Source organism: Arachis hypogaea, chromosome 3 (genome assembly GCF_003086295.3).
Source record: "Arachis hypogaea cultivar Tifrunner chromosome 3, arahy.Tifrunner.gnm2.J5K5, whole genome shotgun sequence".
NCBI lineage: Eukaryota > Viridiplantae > Streptophyta > Magnoliopsida > Fabales > Fabaceae > Arachis > Arachis hypogaea.
In genome coordinates, this window is record NC_092038.1 from 81,775,110 (window position 1) to 81,790,984 (window position 15,875).

Genomic DNA, 15,875 nt, shown 5'->3' on the forward strand with positions numbered 1-15,875 from the left:
GTAGCAAACGAAAAGAGCAACAACAGATAAACTTCAGGATGGACTCCATTAATCTTGACTGTATCAGAAATCTGCAGAAAATTAGAGATGAATAAGTTTGGGTCTTCCTGCGGGAGTCTATGAAACTGACAGTTTTACTGCACCAAAGTGATGAGTTGAGGCTTCAACTCAAAATTATTAGCATTCACAAGGGGCACAACAATGCTACTGCCATAGAAAGTGGGATTTGGAGTAGTGTAAAAGCCAAGAGTTTCCCTAGGTTGCTCAGGAGCATTAGGAGCAACAACATTGTTGTTGTTAGGCTCCATAGTGATTTCTTTAGTTCCCTTATCATAATCATCCTTGAGACTTTCAGTAGCTCTATAAGCTCTAGCCTGCTGTTGGTGTCTTCTAACAGCCCTTTCCATCTCAGGATCAAAATTAAGAAGAGGTTCCTTGTCCCTATTCCTACTCATAAACAAACAGAAAACAAGAAAAAGTAAGAATATCTACATAAGGAGTGAAGAAAATTTCCAATGAGGTAAATCGGATAAAAGAAATAAAATAAAACAAACTAAAATAAGAAAAAAGAAAAATTTCGAAAATAGGAAGAATTTTAACAAAAATTTCAAAACTAAGAAAGGACAATAAGAAAATAAAATGAATAAAACTAAGGGAAATTAACACAAAAATTACAAAAATTAAGGAAGAAAAATAAGCAAATTAAAGCATTAAAAACGTCTAATCTAGGTAATCAAACAACGGATAGTTGTCAATCACAGTTAATTCCTGGCAATGGCGCCAAAAACTTGATGTGGATTTTGAATACCACAAACTAACTGGCAAGTGCAGCAGATCATACCAAGTAATAACTCAGGTGAGTGAATGTCGATCCCACGAGGATTAATGGATTAAGCAACAATAGTCCCGAGATTAGGCTAGCTAGACAAGCTAAAATGAGTGGTTTCAAGTTCAAATAGCATAAAACAGTAAATCAGGGAGTGCAAGAAAGCAAATAGTGAATGGTTGGTGAAAAATAATATGAGAAAATAGTTAAGGTTTTGGAGATGTTTAAATTTTCGTATTAACAATTCTTATCAACTACTTTAATCATGCAAGGATTCAATTCATAGCAAACCTTAAGTAATCAAACCCTAATTCCTTAGTAATTTAGTCTCCTCTAACTCAGTCAACCATCAATTCCTTGGTCACTTAATTTAAATTAGAAGATTAAGTACAATTCTAGTTTATGAGCCACACAAACCCTAAGTACCCAAAAATGAGGCGATTATATGTCACGTGTCGCGTTAAATCCAAATAATTAGAGAGTTGTGAGGAATTGATTTCAAGTTGTAATTCTAGTGATATAACTTTTCCAAGATTCAACAATAATTCAAATTGAAAAAGAGTTATCTTCCAATATATTCTAATTCCTAGGATGAAGAACGAAATCAATCCTTGAATTTAAATCAATGCATTTATTAAGAGTAGAATGACAATAATATTAATCTATTAAAATAAACAGAGCTCCTAACCTTAACAATGGAGATTTAGTTGCTCATGACTTAGAGAAAAACTTAGAGTTGTAAAAAGTGTAAAAGTGCAGAATGAGGAAGAAAATGAGAAGAGAGCCCGAAGGGCTGAATCTTTTCTCTTTTTATATCTAATCCTAATTAATACAAAATTAAAATTCTAAAACTTAATAATATCTTTTCTTAATTCAAAAATAAATTAAAAAAAAAACCAAAGCAACTTTCCGTGGAACTTGATGACACGGGCCTCACGCAAAACGCCGAGTAGTAGCTTTTAGTACCACCAAACAGAATGCTTTTCACACTTTTCAAGGCACCTGGCGCTAAACGCCGGATAGTGGCGTTTAGTGCCACCTTCATAAAATCATTGCACAAATTACGAGGCCCTCAGCGTTGAATTCCAAATCGTGGAGTTTAGCGCCATCTTCACATAATGTTGGCACGAATTTTGAGGTTTGCGGCGCTAAATGCCGGGTAGTAGCGTTTAGTGCCAGCATGATAGCAACCATTTTTTTTCTTTTTTTCTGTACAAACTTTGTCAAACTCATCCAAATTTTACCTATAATCAACAAAATAGCAATACAACTCAAAGTAGCATTCATGATGGTCTAAAATACCAAAATTTCATAAAAACTCAACAAATTCACATCAAATTTACTAAAAAAAGATAGAAAAGATGTTCACGCATCACATGTATCCATGTTCATGAAGTTTCGAGGAGAGAAATAGCATCAATATTTGTCCATGTCTTTACAAATCTTAGTATTGGGTCCGATCTTAGCTCCATTTGAGGTTGTGGAAAGCAAAATTGTGCTGCAAAATGGCAGAGAGGTGCACTAGGTACTTTATCCAATGGGGCCAAGGCTCCGGTGCAACATCTACATAGGAGAATACATTAGAGTTTATGAAAGATTATCCTTGTTTCAACTTTGAAGACAAGGTTGACGTTAAAGAAGGTAATAATGTTATGAATAGAGGGGTAAATAAGGAAAGAAATATTGTAACAAACTACAAAATAAATGAAGTATACACCACTAATGATAGTTGGTAAGGCGACAAGGATAAGTGTCAGACAATCCGCAAATTCAGAATCTCAAAAAGGGGCAACAGAAGGAGAGCTACAAATAGGAAGTTGCAGGATTTTGTGGCAGCTGAATGTGGTAATTGTCGCCTCTTCCTTTTCTGAATTCTTCTTCTCTCTTCCTCTCTAACTTGTTCTGACCCCTTCCTTACTCTTCTTCGCAGGTCCTTGACGTAGAATGTCCTCTACATCCACGTACCTGTATTCCTTTCGTATTTCCTAAAGTTATCTATATTTCGTTTATTTTTCCATGTAATTACTCATACCAGACTTCAGCGTTACATTGATTATTGAATTTCTATTACTGTTTCTTTGATTACTGCTGTACTTGTTGCTTAATACTTCATTCAAATTCAATACATTACACCCTTCCAGTGTATTTAAACCGTTTCTACTGCAATGATTCAGGTGTGTTAAAGGAATCTCGCTGAAAAAGTGTGTATCATATCTATCTAAAGAGAATCCTTTCTAAACACAATAAACCGAATATAGTAAACAAAATTCCCATTTGCGGGGTTTCTTTCTTACATTTCCTGTGTCCATCCATTAAAAAACTTCATGAATCACGGTTATGTCTTACATTTCCTGTGTCCATCCATTAACAAAATTTATGAATCATGGTTGTATGTCTAACAAAATATAACCTGTGTGTTCTTTGACCAGATAAATAAATAAATTCGTTCGCTATATTATCTGCATAAGCTAGGTAGTTCAGTATAAAAACCATACAAGCAAACAATATACACGTGCCATTAATCAATTGAGCATAGCCAAGTCTTCTTCATGCCCTGAGCATGTTATGCTAAGCCGCTTTAAAATCACACACACGTTTAAGGAATTAAGGAGGCATGTGATTCGTGAAAAGCTTTCACATTTCTAGTAATTTTACATTATAAAATCATTCCGACGTAAGATTTTTAGTGTAAAATTTCTAAATGTAAGAACATTCTTCTAACCACACATACCCTAAGGACATTCAAGACCTTCATCACAAGTTTTAAACTCGGAGTGCCGGATTTACTTTTCAGACAATAATAGCAGTATTACACAAACAGATACATTATTAACCACACAATTGATCAATACTTGCAGGTGTTAGCTAAGCCACTAAAGATTTTACTGGGCTACCTGATGATTAATTGGATAGAACACTTAGGGCTAACAACGTAAACTTTATTTGCTGGAATATTGCTTTACCAATTAGCACCATCTGCATCACGCGCTTGGTAGAAATCATTTGGCCGAACAATGTTGACCTCCTCAAACTCATTATCATCTGGAAACAACATATGCAAACAATAAAATTATTTTCCCTAACAGGTCATGTGGTCTGGATGTTGACTTCCAGGACTATTTGCATTGGGAAACAACTAAAGGGGACAGAGAAGATGAGAAAGATATAAACTACACATAAGAACCACTTGAATGCATGTAGAGAGATCTTGCACAAAGATATAAGGACAAATACATATTTATTAAGACTTATATCACTACTCTAAGTAGTATCATATCAGATGTGCTGAGTGGATCCTAAAACATATATGAATCATCAGTGTCAGATCCTTGTCCAATAAGAGGAATGCCAAATAAAAAGCCTGCCCCATTAAGGTTATTTTTTAAAATTAATACCAGAAAAAAAAGTATGCAACAATCAATGAGGTAGAAATTCTAATATGAAAATTACAAATTTCAAATAAATGAAAAATAGTTGGTTTTCAAATGTTATCCGAAGAAAATAGAATTGATATATAACCGAAAACTACAGAATTCCCATAGCACAATCATGAGCTAGGATGTTCTTTGGTTTTGCAATTGAGAGAGCAGCAGAGGGGACTTCTCACTAACCACTAACAATAGCAACTTTTTCCTCCACTAAATGAGGTTGGGTAAGTGGAATTCGAGCATCTCTTCCTTGGCAGGTGCAACTGCAACTATATATCATTATATATAATATATCGATTCCCACTTCAATCCTATCCATGGTTTTGAATTCTGGTTGCGGTTGCAGTTGCAGTTGCAGTCAAAGTTTACAGCAATCGAGGATTGCAAGAAGAACATAAGTGTAACGGCAGCAATTGCTGCTACAAAGGCAATGCAGTGAGCATCGCAAAAGCAATATTGTGGCCACAATTACAATTAAAAACCGCAATTTGAAACCCTAATGCTATCTACTCATACAATGTAGCATCATCATGATAAGCACCTGGGTACTATGGGGCCTGGAGTCACACAACTAGTAGTATGGGATGCTTGACTGGCTTTTAAGGATGTGGTTCCACACAACTAGCTTTAATCATTCTATACAACACTGCAAGTCTTAACTTTTCCCTTGAGATTGAGTGTAACTTTCCTGAGGGTGAACCTTGGCACAATAACAAGGTTGCGATCTTGTGAGGATAAGAATATGTACTTCTAACAAAAGAACACCTGAAGCACTCCTTTATTTAATCAAGTCAATTTGAGTTAATTCTTGTCTTGATTTAGTATTTTTCCCATCATTTGCGAAGCTTAAATGATTATTAATCACATGTTTAATAATTATATGCATTATACGTACAGGTAAAGATAACTAGTATTCAAACTGCTAAATGTATGAGTACATGGCTCCTTAGCTATCAAAAACCAAGCCTTTAGTTTCCTTAGGTGCAGAGTTGTAGCTAAGTAGTCCCTGGTAGGATGGAAACTGATACAAACTAGTGGCCAAACACTTAGTTGTTGAGTGGAAGGAGCTAAGACATGGACACAGATACATACAGAGGCATGGACATAACAATACACAACAGAACATACATCACAATTGTACTTAAATGTCAATATTTCCCTTCCTTTTGTCAGTTCAGTAGCGACAGCAACACAGACGCACCAGCATCACCTCTGCCTTTTTCCACCCTCCCTTCAAAGTTGACACAAACCACTGCCAACACCTTCAACCTAAAGCCAAATATAGAAGCAAAAAAACCCAAATCTAAATTTTAATTAAGAAAAATTAAAAAGGAAAACAGAGGAAAAGGGGAAAATTCTGGAAGAGGCAGTATCTCCTCCACGAGGAATGACAGCAGTGACATCGTCCTCCACCATGGGGAAATACCAGAGGGTGAAGTGGGAAGCACCAAAGTGCATGAAAGAGGTTCTAGGTGGCTTAGAGAGAGAGAGAGAGAGAGAGAGAGAGAGAGAGAGAGAGAGAGAGAGAGTCACAGGGAAAAACCAAGAGCTTTGCGGCAGTGAACGGTGTAAGGCAATTGTGGAGGAGGCTGAGACGTTGAGGAGGAGGCAATAGCAAGTAGCAGGAATAACTAGAAGAGAAGAGGCAGCATATTTGTAAAAGTGAAGAAGGGAGAGTAACATTGAGAAAGGAAGGGTAGATTTGAAGATATCACAAAATAGTATGGGTAAAAATGTCCAAAATTCCGTGTCCACCATAAGAAATTTGTCTTAACAATTTGGAGAGACACACAATACATGTCTATTGTGAGTAATTGTGTGCCCCCGTGTCCTTCAAGAATATGCGTCACAATCAAATGGTGAATGTGTTCCACCGTGTCTATGTTTTGGGCGGACACACTCACTAACCAAACACAACCTTAGTGTATACCTTGAGACATGAGACTGTTAAGTATCTAAGGAAAGTGGGAAACCACACCTTAAAAGCTAGCTGTTAAGGGAGAAGAACCACTCTCCTTATATACAACATCAAGCATCCCATACTACTCAATGTGGGATAAAATTAACAATTATATAATTTTCGAACACATTTTTTTATTTTTATTCTTCTTTTTGTTATTAACTTTATTTGTTTTTTATTTTACACTTTTATATATATGCTTAAATTATGTGACTTATTTCTTAAAATAAAGATGATTCTATTGACAGATATTATTTTGAACAATTATATGAAGTTAAAAATTTAGAAAAAGATAGTGAAAAAAATGATATTGTAATTTGACTATTTTTTATTTATATTTGATTTTTTAATTATTAATTTTTACTAATCTTAATTAATTTTATTAATTTATTTTTAAAAAGAGTTAAGCGGAATAGCCCACCTGCCCGCCAACCTGACATAAAGCGGGGTGGGCTAGCATTTTAAGCCCACTTTTGTTGGCAAGGCAGGCCGGTTGCCCCGTTTTTGAGGCAGGCCTTGGCAGGGTGGACAGACAACCGCTTTGCCACCCCTAATTCTGTGTGCTACTGTATCCATAAAAAATTTGTCTCAACAAACACTGAACATGGTCATTAACCAATCACTACCTTGATGTTGTGCAAAGACTAGGTTTAGAATCCATCTTTTTGTTTCTCCCCCAGAAAGATGATAATAGGTATATCTTATGCAACACAAATATAAGTATGTTATTGACGATGAGGAGGTAAAGGAGAAGGATAATATGTCCATATTACTTTACCTTTTCTCAAGGTCAGTGCAACAACTGCATCATTTTCAACCTGAAAATTAAAACGAATTGTAGAATATTGTCAACATCAACGGCAACATCTGTGCTGCATAAGTCGTACACGGAGACTCCAGAATTATTTGGCTATTCTAGATACTAAGAATAGATGTAAGCAATAGATCCAAAAGATAGATAAATGCGACAAGCTGATGTTAAATGATGATGATGCATTGATGAGGACGACGATCATAATGATACTATAGAACAAAAATCATGTCAAACATGACACTACAGTACCTTTTGATCCGCCAGAGTCCTCGAGTCCTCTAATACTTCCCCTGTAGCAGGTATGATTAACCTTTGGTTATTAGCAGGCTGATCAACAAGTTCCTGCAACTTAAGCTTTATCTCCAGAATTTTATCAGTTGGCTTGCACCTGATGAAATATGTTGTCTTACTACGTTTAACACGAATGTACATATCCTGTCATGAAATCACAATTTAGTTCACTTATAATTTCAGATAATATATAATAGATACCTTAGTAATTTTAGAGAAGGATTTTTTGCCTAAATTAATAGTTGCTAGTGGTCAAATTGGCTCTAATTCATGAGATTCCATCCCGTAAAAGAAAAATCAAGGGGTGTTTGAAAGAACTGGGCTCTTTCACTCTATTAAATCCATGAATCAAGAAAGAAAACTGGGTGATTAAGAAAATAAGTTAACATCAAAACTACTCTAGAACTCAACCCACTATTTTGAGAAAGGAATTGGAATCACCAATGAGAGGAGAAGCATAATATACTCAGTAGCGGGACATAGTTAACAATGGAGATGTGCCTTAGTATTAGAGAAAAAGCTGAACACTGCCTGTCCCAATTACAATAATGTCTGGTCAGAGTGCTGAAATTCATTTAACTCCCTAGAATTCTTGATGTCACATAAGGATGTCAAGGTTAAAATTCTTGTGATACAGATATAGAAATTGAGGCTCCACTGCATTTTTTGAGGTTTCAAGAATAATCTCAAACAATTCAACATAGAAAGTTAATTTAGATAAAATGAGAATAAATAATGCAAAATTAGGTTGAACAAGATTACACCAAGGTGTGTGGACTTTTATGCAATGGAGATGATCTTGATTATATTCATGATAACAACGAAAGTGTACTTACACTGTGTATGCTAAGCTTTATTTCATAGCTTACATAGCTAGTTGAAAGCTTGCATAAAAGAGGATTTTGCGTTAGAGCAGCCATGAGATGGATCAGGGAGGAAGTGTTTGATCCATGTAGCCAACCTCTCTTAGTGAGACAAAGCTTAGTCATTTTTGTTGTTGATGAAGGCCTACTTCTAGATGTATCTAGTTCGAACATGCAGAATATTTAGGAAGCGGGCTTTAACTTTGATTTAATGGTAGCTTGCAAGGATTAAAGGACCATCTTAAAAAACAAAATTAACGAGGTTAGAGAACAAGATAGTATAGACTTTCAATGTTCGAAAATGAGGATGATTCACTTGTTAAAATGATGAGGAATCTACATCACAATCATCTAAAGGTGATTCTTGATCGACAAATAGATCAAAGAATGTCTTGAATTCAGTTGAAGCTTACAGGGAGTGATGGAGCTTTACCAAGTACTAACAACACAAATTACAGGGTATAGCACATCATGTTAGGGGGCAAGTTGATCAATGTTAGTTCTGAAAACGTGTTCAGCATCCAGAAGTCAAAACATTAGAGTGAGGGGACATTGAATAAGAAAGTAGTCTCCCCTTAAGAATTTTGGCAATGCAAGGGATTTGCATCATCCACAATGCTCCATACAGATCCGCAGATGTCAAGGTAGCTTTCTAACTAAATGTGTATAACATAATGAGAAAGCAACACAAATACATGCAATATAAAGAAAGTTGAGAAGGAACTTCAAAGTCTAGGCTGAGTTGAAGCAACTGTAAATAACAGACGGCCTAAAGGATTTCAAGGCTTAATTGGGTTGTTTCATGAAAAGGGAACCATTTTGTTTTGTGGATATTATTTTAATTTCCATATAGAGCTGTTGCATTGAGGGTGTTTTATATTTGTTAACTCTGAAGTTTAGTTTTACTTTAGCATTGTGGTTTCATTTTGGATTATACCTTATCCTCTCGTAATTTCCCATTCTTTTCTAATATTTCCTTTCCATCCTAACACCACTACCAGGGATTCTTACTAGCTGGGTGTGCCTAGCCTTGTTTTCCTTAGTATTGTTCAGGTGTAAGGCCTATTGTTCACCTAGACCAAAAAAAAAAGAGGGCCCGACAAAGCATGATTACACATTGTATCTCAAAAATTATAATTTAAAATGATAGTATTTAATGCAAACCACTGCTTCTTAAAACTAACTCCGCCTATGTTACACTTGCGGTACATAGCCGGTCCCAAGCCCGGATAAAGGAGGAGGGTTGTGTTAGGTCTTCGGCAACCAACGTAAAAATATAGCCGAACCCCCCATGACATGAATCAAAGACATTATTGCGCTAAAGCTAGGTCGTTACCCGGAAGTAACGCGTCGTATGGCTCGAGTACGGTGTCAAAGCAAGAGCCGCTGCATCGGTGCCCGGATGTAGTGTTAAATGAGCAAGGGTTCTCGCGTTTTCGTGAACGGACGAGGGTAAATAAGCTAGTTCACAAAGGAAAAGGTAAAGGTCGAAGCGACAAAAGGTTGAGATTTGGGACATGGAACATAGGCACTCTAACAGGAAAGTCCATGGAGGTGGTGGATACCATGACAAGGAGGAAGATTAACATTATGTGCCTACAAGAAACGAAATGGGTTGGTGCAAAGGCTAGGGAGTTGGATTCTTCTGGTTTCAAACTTTGGTATACAGGAAAGGTGAAGAATAGGAATGGAGTTGGAATAATTGTGGATAAGCAGTGGAAGAAGGACGTAGTTGATGTCAAGAGGGTGGGAGATCGGATCATCTCTATCAAACTTGTGGTGGAGGGAGGTGCTTTTCATGTGATTAGCGCCTATGCACCGCAAGTGGGTTCGGACGAACAACACAAGATAAGGTTTTGGGAGGATCTAGAGAGTTTAGTTCAAGGCATATCTTTGGGAGATAAGATTTTCTTAGGAGGAGATTTAAATGGCCATGTTGGGAGAGAAGTGACTGGATATGGGAGTATTCACGGAGGCCATGGTTTCGGGGTGATCAATGCCGAGGGTAAAACTATTTTGGACTTTTCCTCAACTTTTGATCTTCTCATCGCAAATACATGTTTTAAAAAGAGAGACGAACATCTTATAACCTATAAGAGTGGCATGACAAGCTCTCAAATCGACTTCTTCTTGTTGAGGAGAGTCGACCGGAAATTTTGCATTAACTGTAAAATTATCCCGAGAGAGAGTTTGACAACACAACATAGGGTGCTCGTCATGGATTTTCGCGTTGAGCAAAAGTTGAGGAAAAGACATCATACGAAGAACCCAAGGACGAGGTGGTGGCGGATGAAAGGTGAGGAACAAAGAAGCTTCCTAAGACGGGTAGGAGAAGAGGCAAGGTGGGATGGGAATGGAAGCGCGGAAGAGATGTGGAGGGAGATGGCAGAAGTTATTAGAAGAACAGCAAAAGAAAGTTTTGGTGAATCTAAAGGAATAGGACCAAGAGACAAGGAGTCCTGGTGGTGGAATGCGAGTATACAAGAAAAGATAAAGATAAAAAGAGAATGCTTTAAAGAGTGGTCTTTATGCCGCAATGCAGATAACTGGGAAAAATATAAGGCGGCTAAGAAAGAGACAAAAGTGGCTGTAAGTGAAGCAAGAACAAGAGCATATGAGGGTCTCTACCAGTCTTTGGACACGAAAGAAGGAGAAAAAGGTATATATAGAATTGCAAAGAGCCGGGAAAGAAGAACGAGAGATTTGGATCAGGTTAAGTGCATAAAGGATAAGGATGGAGAGGTGTTGGCTCAAGAGGAGAAGATTAATGAAAGGTGGAAGAGCTACTTCTACGAGTTATTTAATGAGGGACAGAAGACTCTTCCGAGCCTTGGTCGATTATGCACAAGGGAAGAAGATCAAAACTTTGACTACTATCGAAGGATTCGAGACTTCGAGGTAAAAGAGGCTCTAAAGCAGATGAAAAATGGCAGGGCAGTAGGACCTGATAATATCCCGATTGAGGTTTGGAAGGGTCTTGGAGGAAAAGGCATCAACTGGTTAACCAAGCTTTTTAATGAGATTTTAAGGTCAAAGAAGATGCCTGATGAGTGGAGAAAGAGCACCTTGGTACCTATCTACAAGAATAAGGGGGATATACAAAGTTGCGGAAATTATAGAGGAATTAAGCTTATGAGTCATACTATGAAGTTATGGGAAAGGGTGATAGAACGGAGGTTGAGAAAAGAGACACAAGTAACAGAGAACCAATTTGGATTTATGCCAGGCAGATCTACCACTGAAGCGATATACCTATTAAGAAGGATGATGGAGAGGTATCGTAGTAATAAAAGGGATCTACACATGGTGTTTATTGATTTGGAAAAAGCGTATGATAGGGTACCAAGGGAAGTCTTATGGAAGGTTTTAGAAAAGAGGAGAGTAAGGATCGCATATATTCGGGCAATTAAAGACATGTATGATGGGGCCACAACTAGTGTGAAGACTCAAGGTGGTGTGACAGAGGAATTCCCTATTGGTATAGGATTACACCAGGGATCATCCTTAAGTCTATACCTTTTCACATTAGTCTTGGAAGTACTCACAGAGCACATCCAAGAGCCTGTGCCATGGTGCATGCTTTTTGCCGATGATATCGTCCTTATGGGAGAGTCAAGGGAAGACCTAAATAAGAAGTTGGAGTTATGGAGAGAAGCTCTAGAAGTGTATGGTCTGTGCATAAGCCGTAGCAAGACGGAATATATGGAATGTAAGTTCAGTCTGAGAAGGGAAAACTCCAATATAGAGGTGAAAATTGGAGAGAACACCTTACGAAAAGTTAAAAGTTTTAAGTATCTTGGGTGCATCATACAGGATAATGGAGAGATTGAACATGATGTAAATCATAGGATCCAAGCAGGTTGGTCAAAATGGCGGAGTGCATCTGGTTTTATATGCGACAAAAAAGTGCCTTTAAAACTTAAAGGTAAATTCTATCGCACCGCTATAAGACCGGCTATGCTGTATGGTACGGAGTGTTGGGCGGCTAAAGGAGAGCACGAACATAAGCTGAGTGTGGCAGAGATGAAGATGTTGAGATGGATGAGTGGTCACACGCGATTGGATAAAATAAGGAATGAAGATATAAGGGAGAGAGTTGGAGTAGCACCCATTGTGGAAAAGATGGTTGAATCGCGTCTCAGGTGGTTTGGACATGTGAGAAGAAGACCGATAGAACATCCAGTCAGGAGGGTGGATGAGATGGAAGATGGACAAAGGGCGAAAGGCAGAGGAAGACCTAAGAAGACCATCCATGAAGTGGTCAAACGAGATCTACATGTAAACGGTCTCTCTGTAGACATGATACATGACAGAGCACAATGGCGTCGTTTGATTCATGTAGCCGACCCCACTTAGTGGGATAAGGCTTTGTTGTTGTTGTTGTTGTACTGCTTCTTAAAACTCCCACTGAAGGCCATACATTTGAAAGAAAACCGACAATAATCCTTTTCAGATAGGATTTAAACAAAAACTATGCAGCAGCAAAGCAAATATTTCTAAAGAAAAAGATAGGCATCCTTTGAGGAAGTCAAGACGGTGGAACATCTAATAAGAAAATCCACAATGCTGACGAAGAGTGTCAGCAACTAAATAAAGGAAACTGATCCTGAACTGCAACAACTGACCTAATTTGGAAGTAACACCTTGTTGCCAACTTGAGACACCTCATCATTAATGAACCAGCCTTGGACTTGGTAAAGCATTATATGCATGAGGGACACTACTATGAGATATAGACAGCAAACTCCAAAGAAGAGCAGGTGAAGCACCTCATAGAGGATGCATGTTTAAGAAACTTTTAGCATGTTTGTGAATTGGAGTTTTGAAGGAAAAGGAGGGAAGGGAAGGGCTTGAAGAGCAAAATGAACTCCAGTTTACACATCAAACCATTCCCTTCCACTCCAAGATCACCACACACACACATTGTAACCTGATATCTTTGTGGGACTAGTTAACATCCCTTCTCTTCCTATTTCTTGCAAGACAAAGTTTTCCTTTGATCAATCCCAGTTCAACACATAGCCTAGTGATGTGGCAGCTCCTCTCCAATTTCTGGTCATGTGATAACTACATAAGAAATACAGCATGCTAGCAACCCATCCTCCTCCGCCTAAAAAGCAGAAAAGGGCTTCAGATGACTCCCATTGCCCTCTTACCTTGTTAAAACAGAAGCTTCAGCAAAATTCATCAACTAGACTTCTCTCAAGTATTGTAAACCCAGAAACCAAGAAAAAATAGAAGTGCAAATGCTATGGACCACAAATATTATCCCAATCTTGTATTTTTGCATATCTTTCAGTCTCGTTCTTGATTATTAATATTATATAGTTCTCTCACATCTGCTGTTGATATTGATTCACCCAGTAAGAAATAAGATCAGAAAGACATGGATGAAGCTAAGTTTACACACTACGAAAACCCAGTTACGGATTTCCAAAAATGACCATCAATGATTCCAAAATTCACATTTTCGAATAATCATAAATTGGTTACTCAATTTGCTCACGCCCAAGCAATTGAAAGGTCAATTAAGAAGCACAGATAACAACAACCAGAAAGAAAAGTGAATCACCTACCATTCCTTTGGTTCCCGGTTATTCTCCTTTGTAAAAAGGAATTTACTGGCGCCCCAGTCCACACAACTGAAGAAGACATTCAGGAAAAATAAAGTTGTTAAAAAACATAAAAGTTTTTGTGATTTGTATTTTGGGAAAGGGGAACTCTGAAAAAGAAAAATTAGAAACTTAACATCCAAAGTTCCAAACAAGATCGAAGGATAGGATTTGCACCTGGAAGGCTGGCAATTGATCAATCTTTGGCAGAATCAGATTCTGGTGAACTGGTGCGTTGTTGCAACCTCACCCTACCTGCTGCTGTCACTTGTCTGAAGCGCCAAATTGAAGAACAAATAACAAAGCTAATATCAAAGTTTATTATCAATCACCATTTAAAACCTGAGAAATGCTCAAGGACCAGCAGAATTTACTATTTTTGGCCATCACTCTTAGCCATCAATCCAATTCTTTTAGTCTAGTAATCCAACAACATACTTTTAGCCCACACTTTTAAACAATATAGCTAATTGATGGGAAAAAACAATAAATTCTGCTGGCCCTCCAGCATTTCTCAAAAGATAATAATTAAAAAGCTGACCTAATTTGGTCAACAACTTGATAAGCAATTTTATTAACAAATTAATCAGCAATTTGATCAACATTTTTATCACTAGTTTTATCAACAATCAGCACCAACAAGAAGAGCAGATCAATAGCAGAATTTCACTTATCGCAGCAGCAACAATAGCACGTAATCAACAATAACACATCTGATCAATAATAAAAATTAAAACATAAATAGCACAAAAGAAAAAATACCAGAGGTAAAGAGGCAGAGCAGACCGACGGAGAAGAGGTAGCAGAAGCACAGGTAGGAGGAGGCAAATGCGGCTGCGAGATGAAGAGGCAAAGGCGGCGAACGGAGCAGAGCACGCAGTAATCAGAGAGGAGAGTCGGCGGGAACAGAGACGATTGCGACGGCGGTACAGTGGCGAAGGTGACGTGCGGCGGACGAACAGGGACGCGACGACGAAGATGCGCGAACAGTACAGAGAGAGGTGAAACGATCGAGGGGCCGAGGCCTGCCGAGGGCGTCTAAGTCATTATTGTTACTTTGGGTGTTATTGTTATTTTGGAATTTCGGGGTTTGTTGGGACACAAATTAGTCAAAAAATTAGGATTTTTTATTTTTTATTTAAATAAATAACAGCAAGTTAGTTTTTTTTATTTAAATAAAATAAGTATAAGTTGTGCTAATGTGATTATTAATACCAGGATTAAAAATTTAAATATATTTAATATGTGTCAATTTTATTTTTAATATACTAAGATATCTTTACAGTTATCATTATAAATTTTTTAACAGCTATTTAATATGACATTTAAAATTTAATTCATATTTTAATCTCTACAAATCTTTAAAAACATTAATCCTAACTTTCATAAAAAAAAATATGCACCATTGTCTATTTTTTTTCATTTCTTCTACCTTTAATAGATAGTATTTCTAAAGTATAATAGATGATAGTAATAATTTTATTGAAAGCCCCAATCAAGCACTGTTCTAATAGAAATTGTACAAGAAAAATTAATAAAAGTAGAGATATACAATTTTTAGAGTAATGTAAATATGAATATCAACTATTTTACAATAACTAAAACACAAATACAAATTTAAAAAGATTTTTTTTAGTGTCTAAACTATAATGTTAATATCAACGGCAGATTGACGGATCGAAGGTGGCCATGGTCCCTCAAAATTTTTCAAAAAAATTAATAAATAGTAATAATTAATAATATTAAATATTTTTTATATATAATATTAGAAAAAATATAAGTTACAGAATTTTGTAAATTAAAGTGGCTAAAAACTGCACTATGTGAGATAAGTCTCAAAGTGGTCCCTGAAGTTACCCTCGAGTCTCATAGTGATCCCTAAAGTTAAAAATTACTCATATTCATCACTGAAGTTGCACTTCGGAACTCTGACTCGTCCTTCCGGTCAATTTCGTCCAGCTGGCGCAACCGAAAAGCTGACCTGGACTCGTTGGTGACACGCTGTCAGCACAATGGCTAGCTGACGTGGCGACGTAAACTGTTTTGACTCAATTTTGTCCCTAAATTGAGGTTAAAAACCC

The 15,875-nt window shown here is 37.1% G+C and overlaps 1 protein-coding gene and 1 long non-coding RNA gene across 14 annotated transcripts; one reads left to right on the forward strand and one right to left on the reverse strand.

Annotated features, from left to right (window-relative positions):
• The first annotated feature begins 2,561 nt into the window (after positions 1–2,561).
• LOC112790669 (uncharacterized) lies at positions 2,562–2,919 on the forward strand. Its single transcript, XR_003196751.3, has 2 exons — positions 2,562–2,671; positions 2,757–2,919. It is a non-coding gene; the product is annotated as an uncharacterized lncRNA (long non-coding RNA).
• A 527-nt stretch (positions 2,920–3,446) lies between these two features.
• On the reverse strand, positions 3,447–14,913 carry LOC112790668 (uncharacterized). 13 transcript variants are annotated; one of them, XM_072233141.1, is made up of 8 exons: positions 14,557–14,897; positions 13,972–14,066; positions 13,759–13,824; positions 13,113–13,292; positions 8,156–8,343; positions 7,278–7,463; positions 6,993–7,032; positions 3,447–3,868 (listed from the first exon to the last, which is right to left on the reverse strand). In XM_072233141.1, the coding sequence occupies exons 4-8, from the start codon at positions 13,138–13,140 to the stop codon at positions 3,786–3,788; spliced, it is 525 nt and encodes a 174-aa protein (XP_072089242.1). In that variant the 5' UTR covers positions 13,141–13,292; positions 13,759–13,824; positions 13,972–14,066; positions 14,557–14,897; the 3' UTR covers positions 3,447–3,785. The 13 variants fall into 13 exon arrangements, with proteins under 13 accessions (XP_072089242.1, XP_072089243.1, XP_072089244.1 ...); XM_072233142.1 differs by having other exon boundaries at positions 13,113–13,333; XM_072233143.1 differs by having other exon boundaries at positions 13,972–14,099; positions 14,557–14,871.
• Between the last annotated feature and the right edge of the window lie 962 nt (positions 14,914–15,875).

Bases quoted from the DNA above. Each gene is read 5' to 3' on its own strand.
- LOC112790668 (XM_072233141.1), bottom strand. From the start codon at position 13,140: ATGTTAACTAGTCCCACAAAGATATCAG. The intron at 7,464-8,155 runs GTAAGTACACTT...ATTTCATGACAG, and splicing joins TAAAGCTTAGCATACACAGT to GATATGTACATTCGTGTTAA. The intron at 3,869-6,992 runs GTAAAGTAATAT...TGTTGTTTCCAG, and splicing joins TGCACTGACCTTGAGAAAAG to ATGATAATGAGTTTGAGGAG.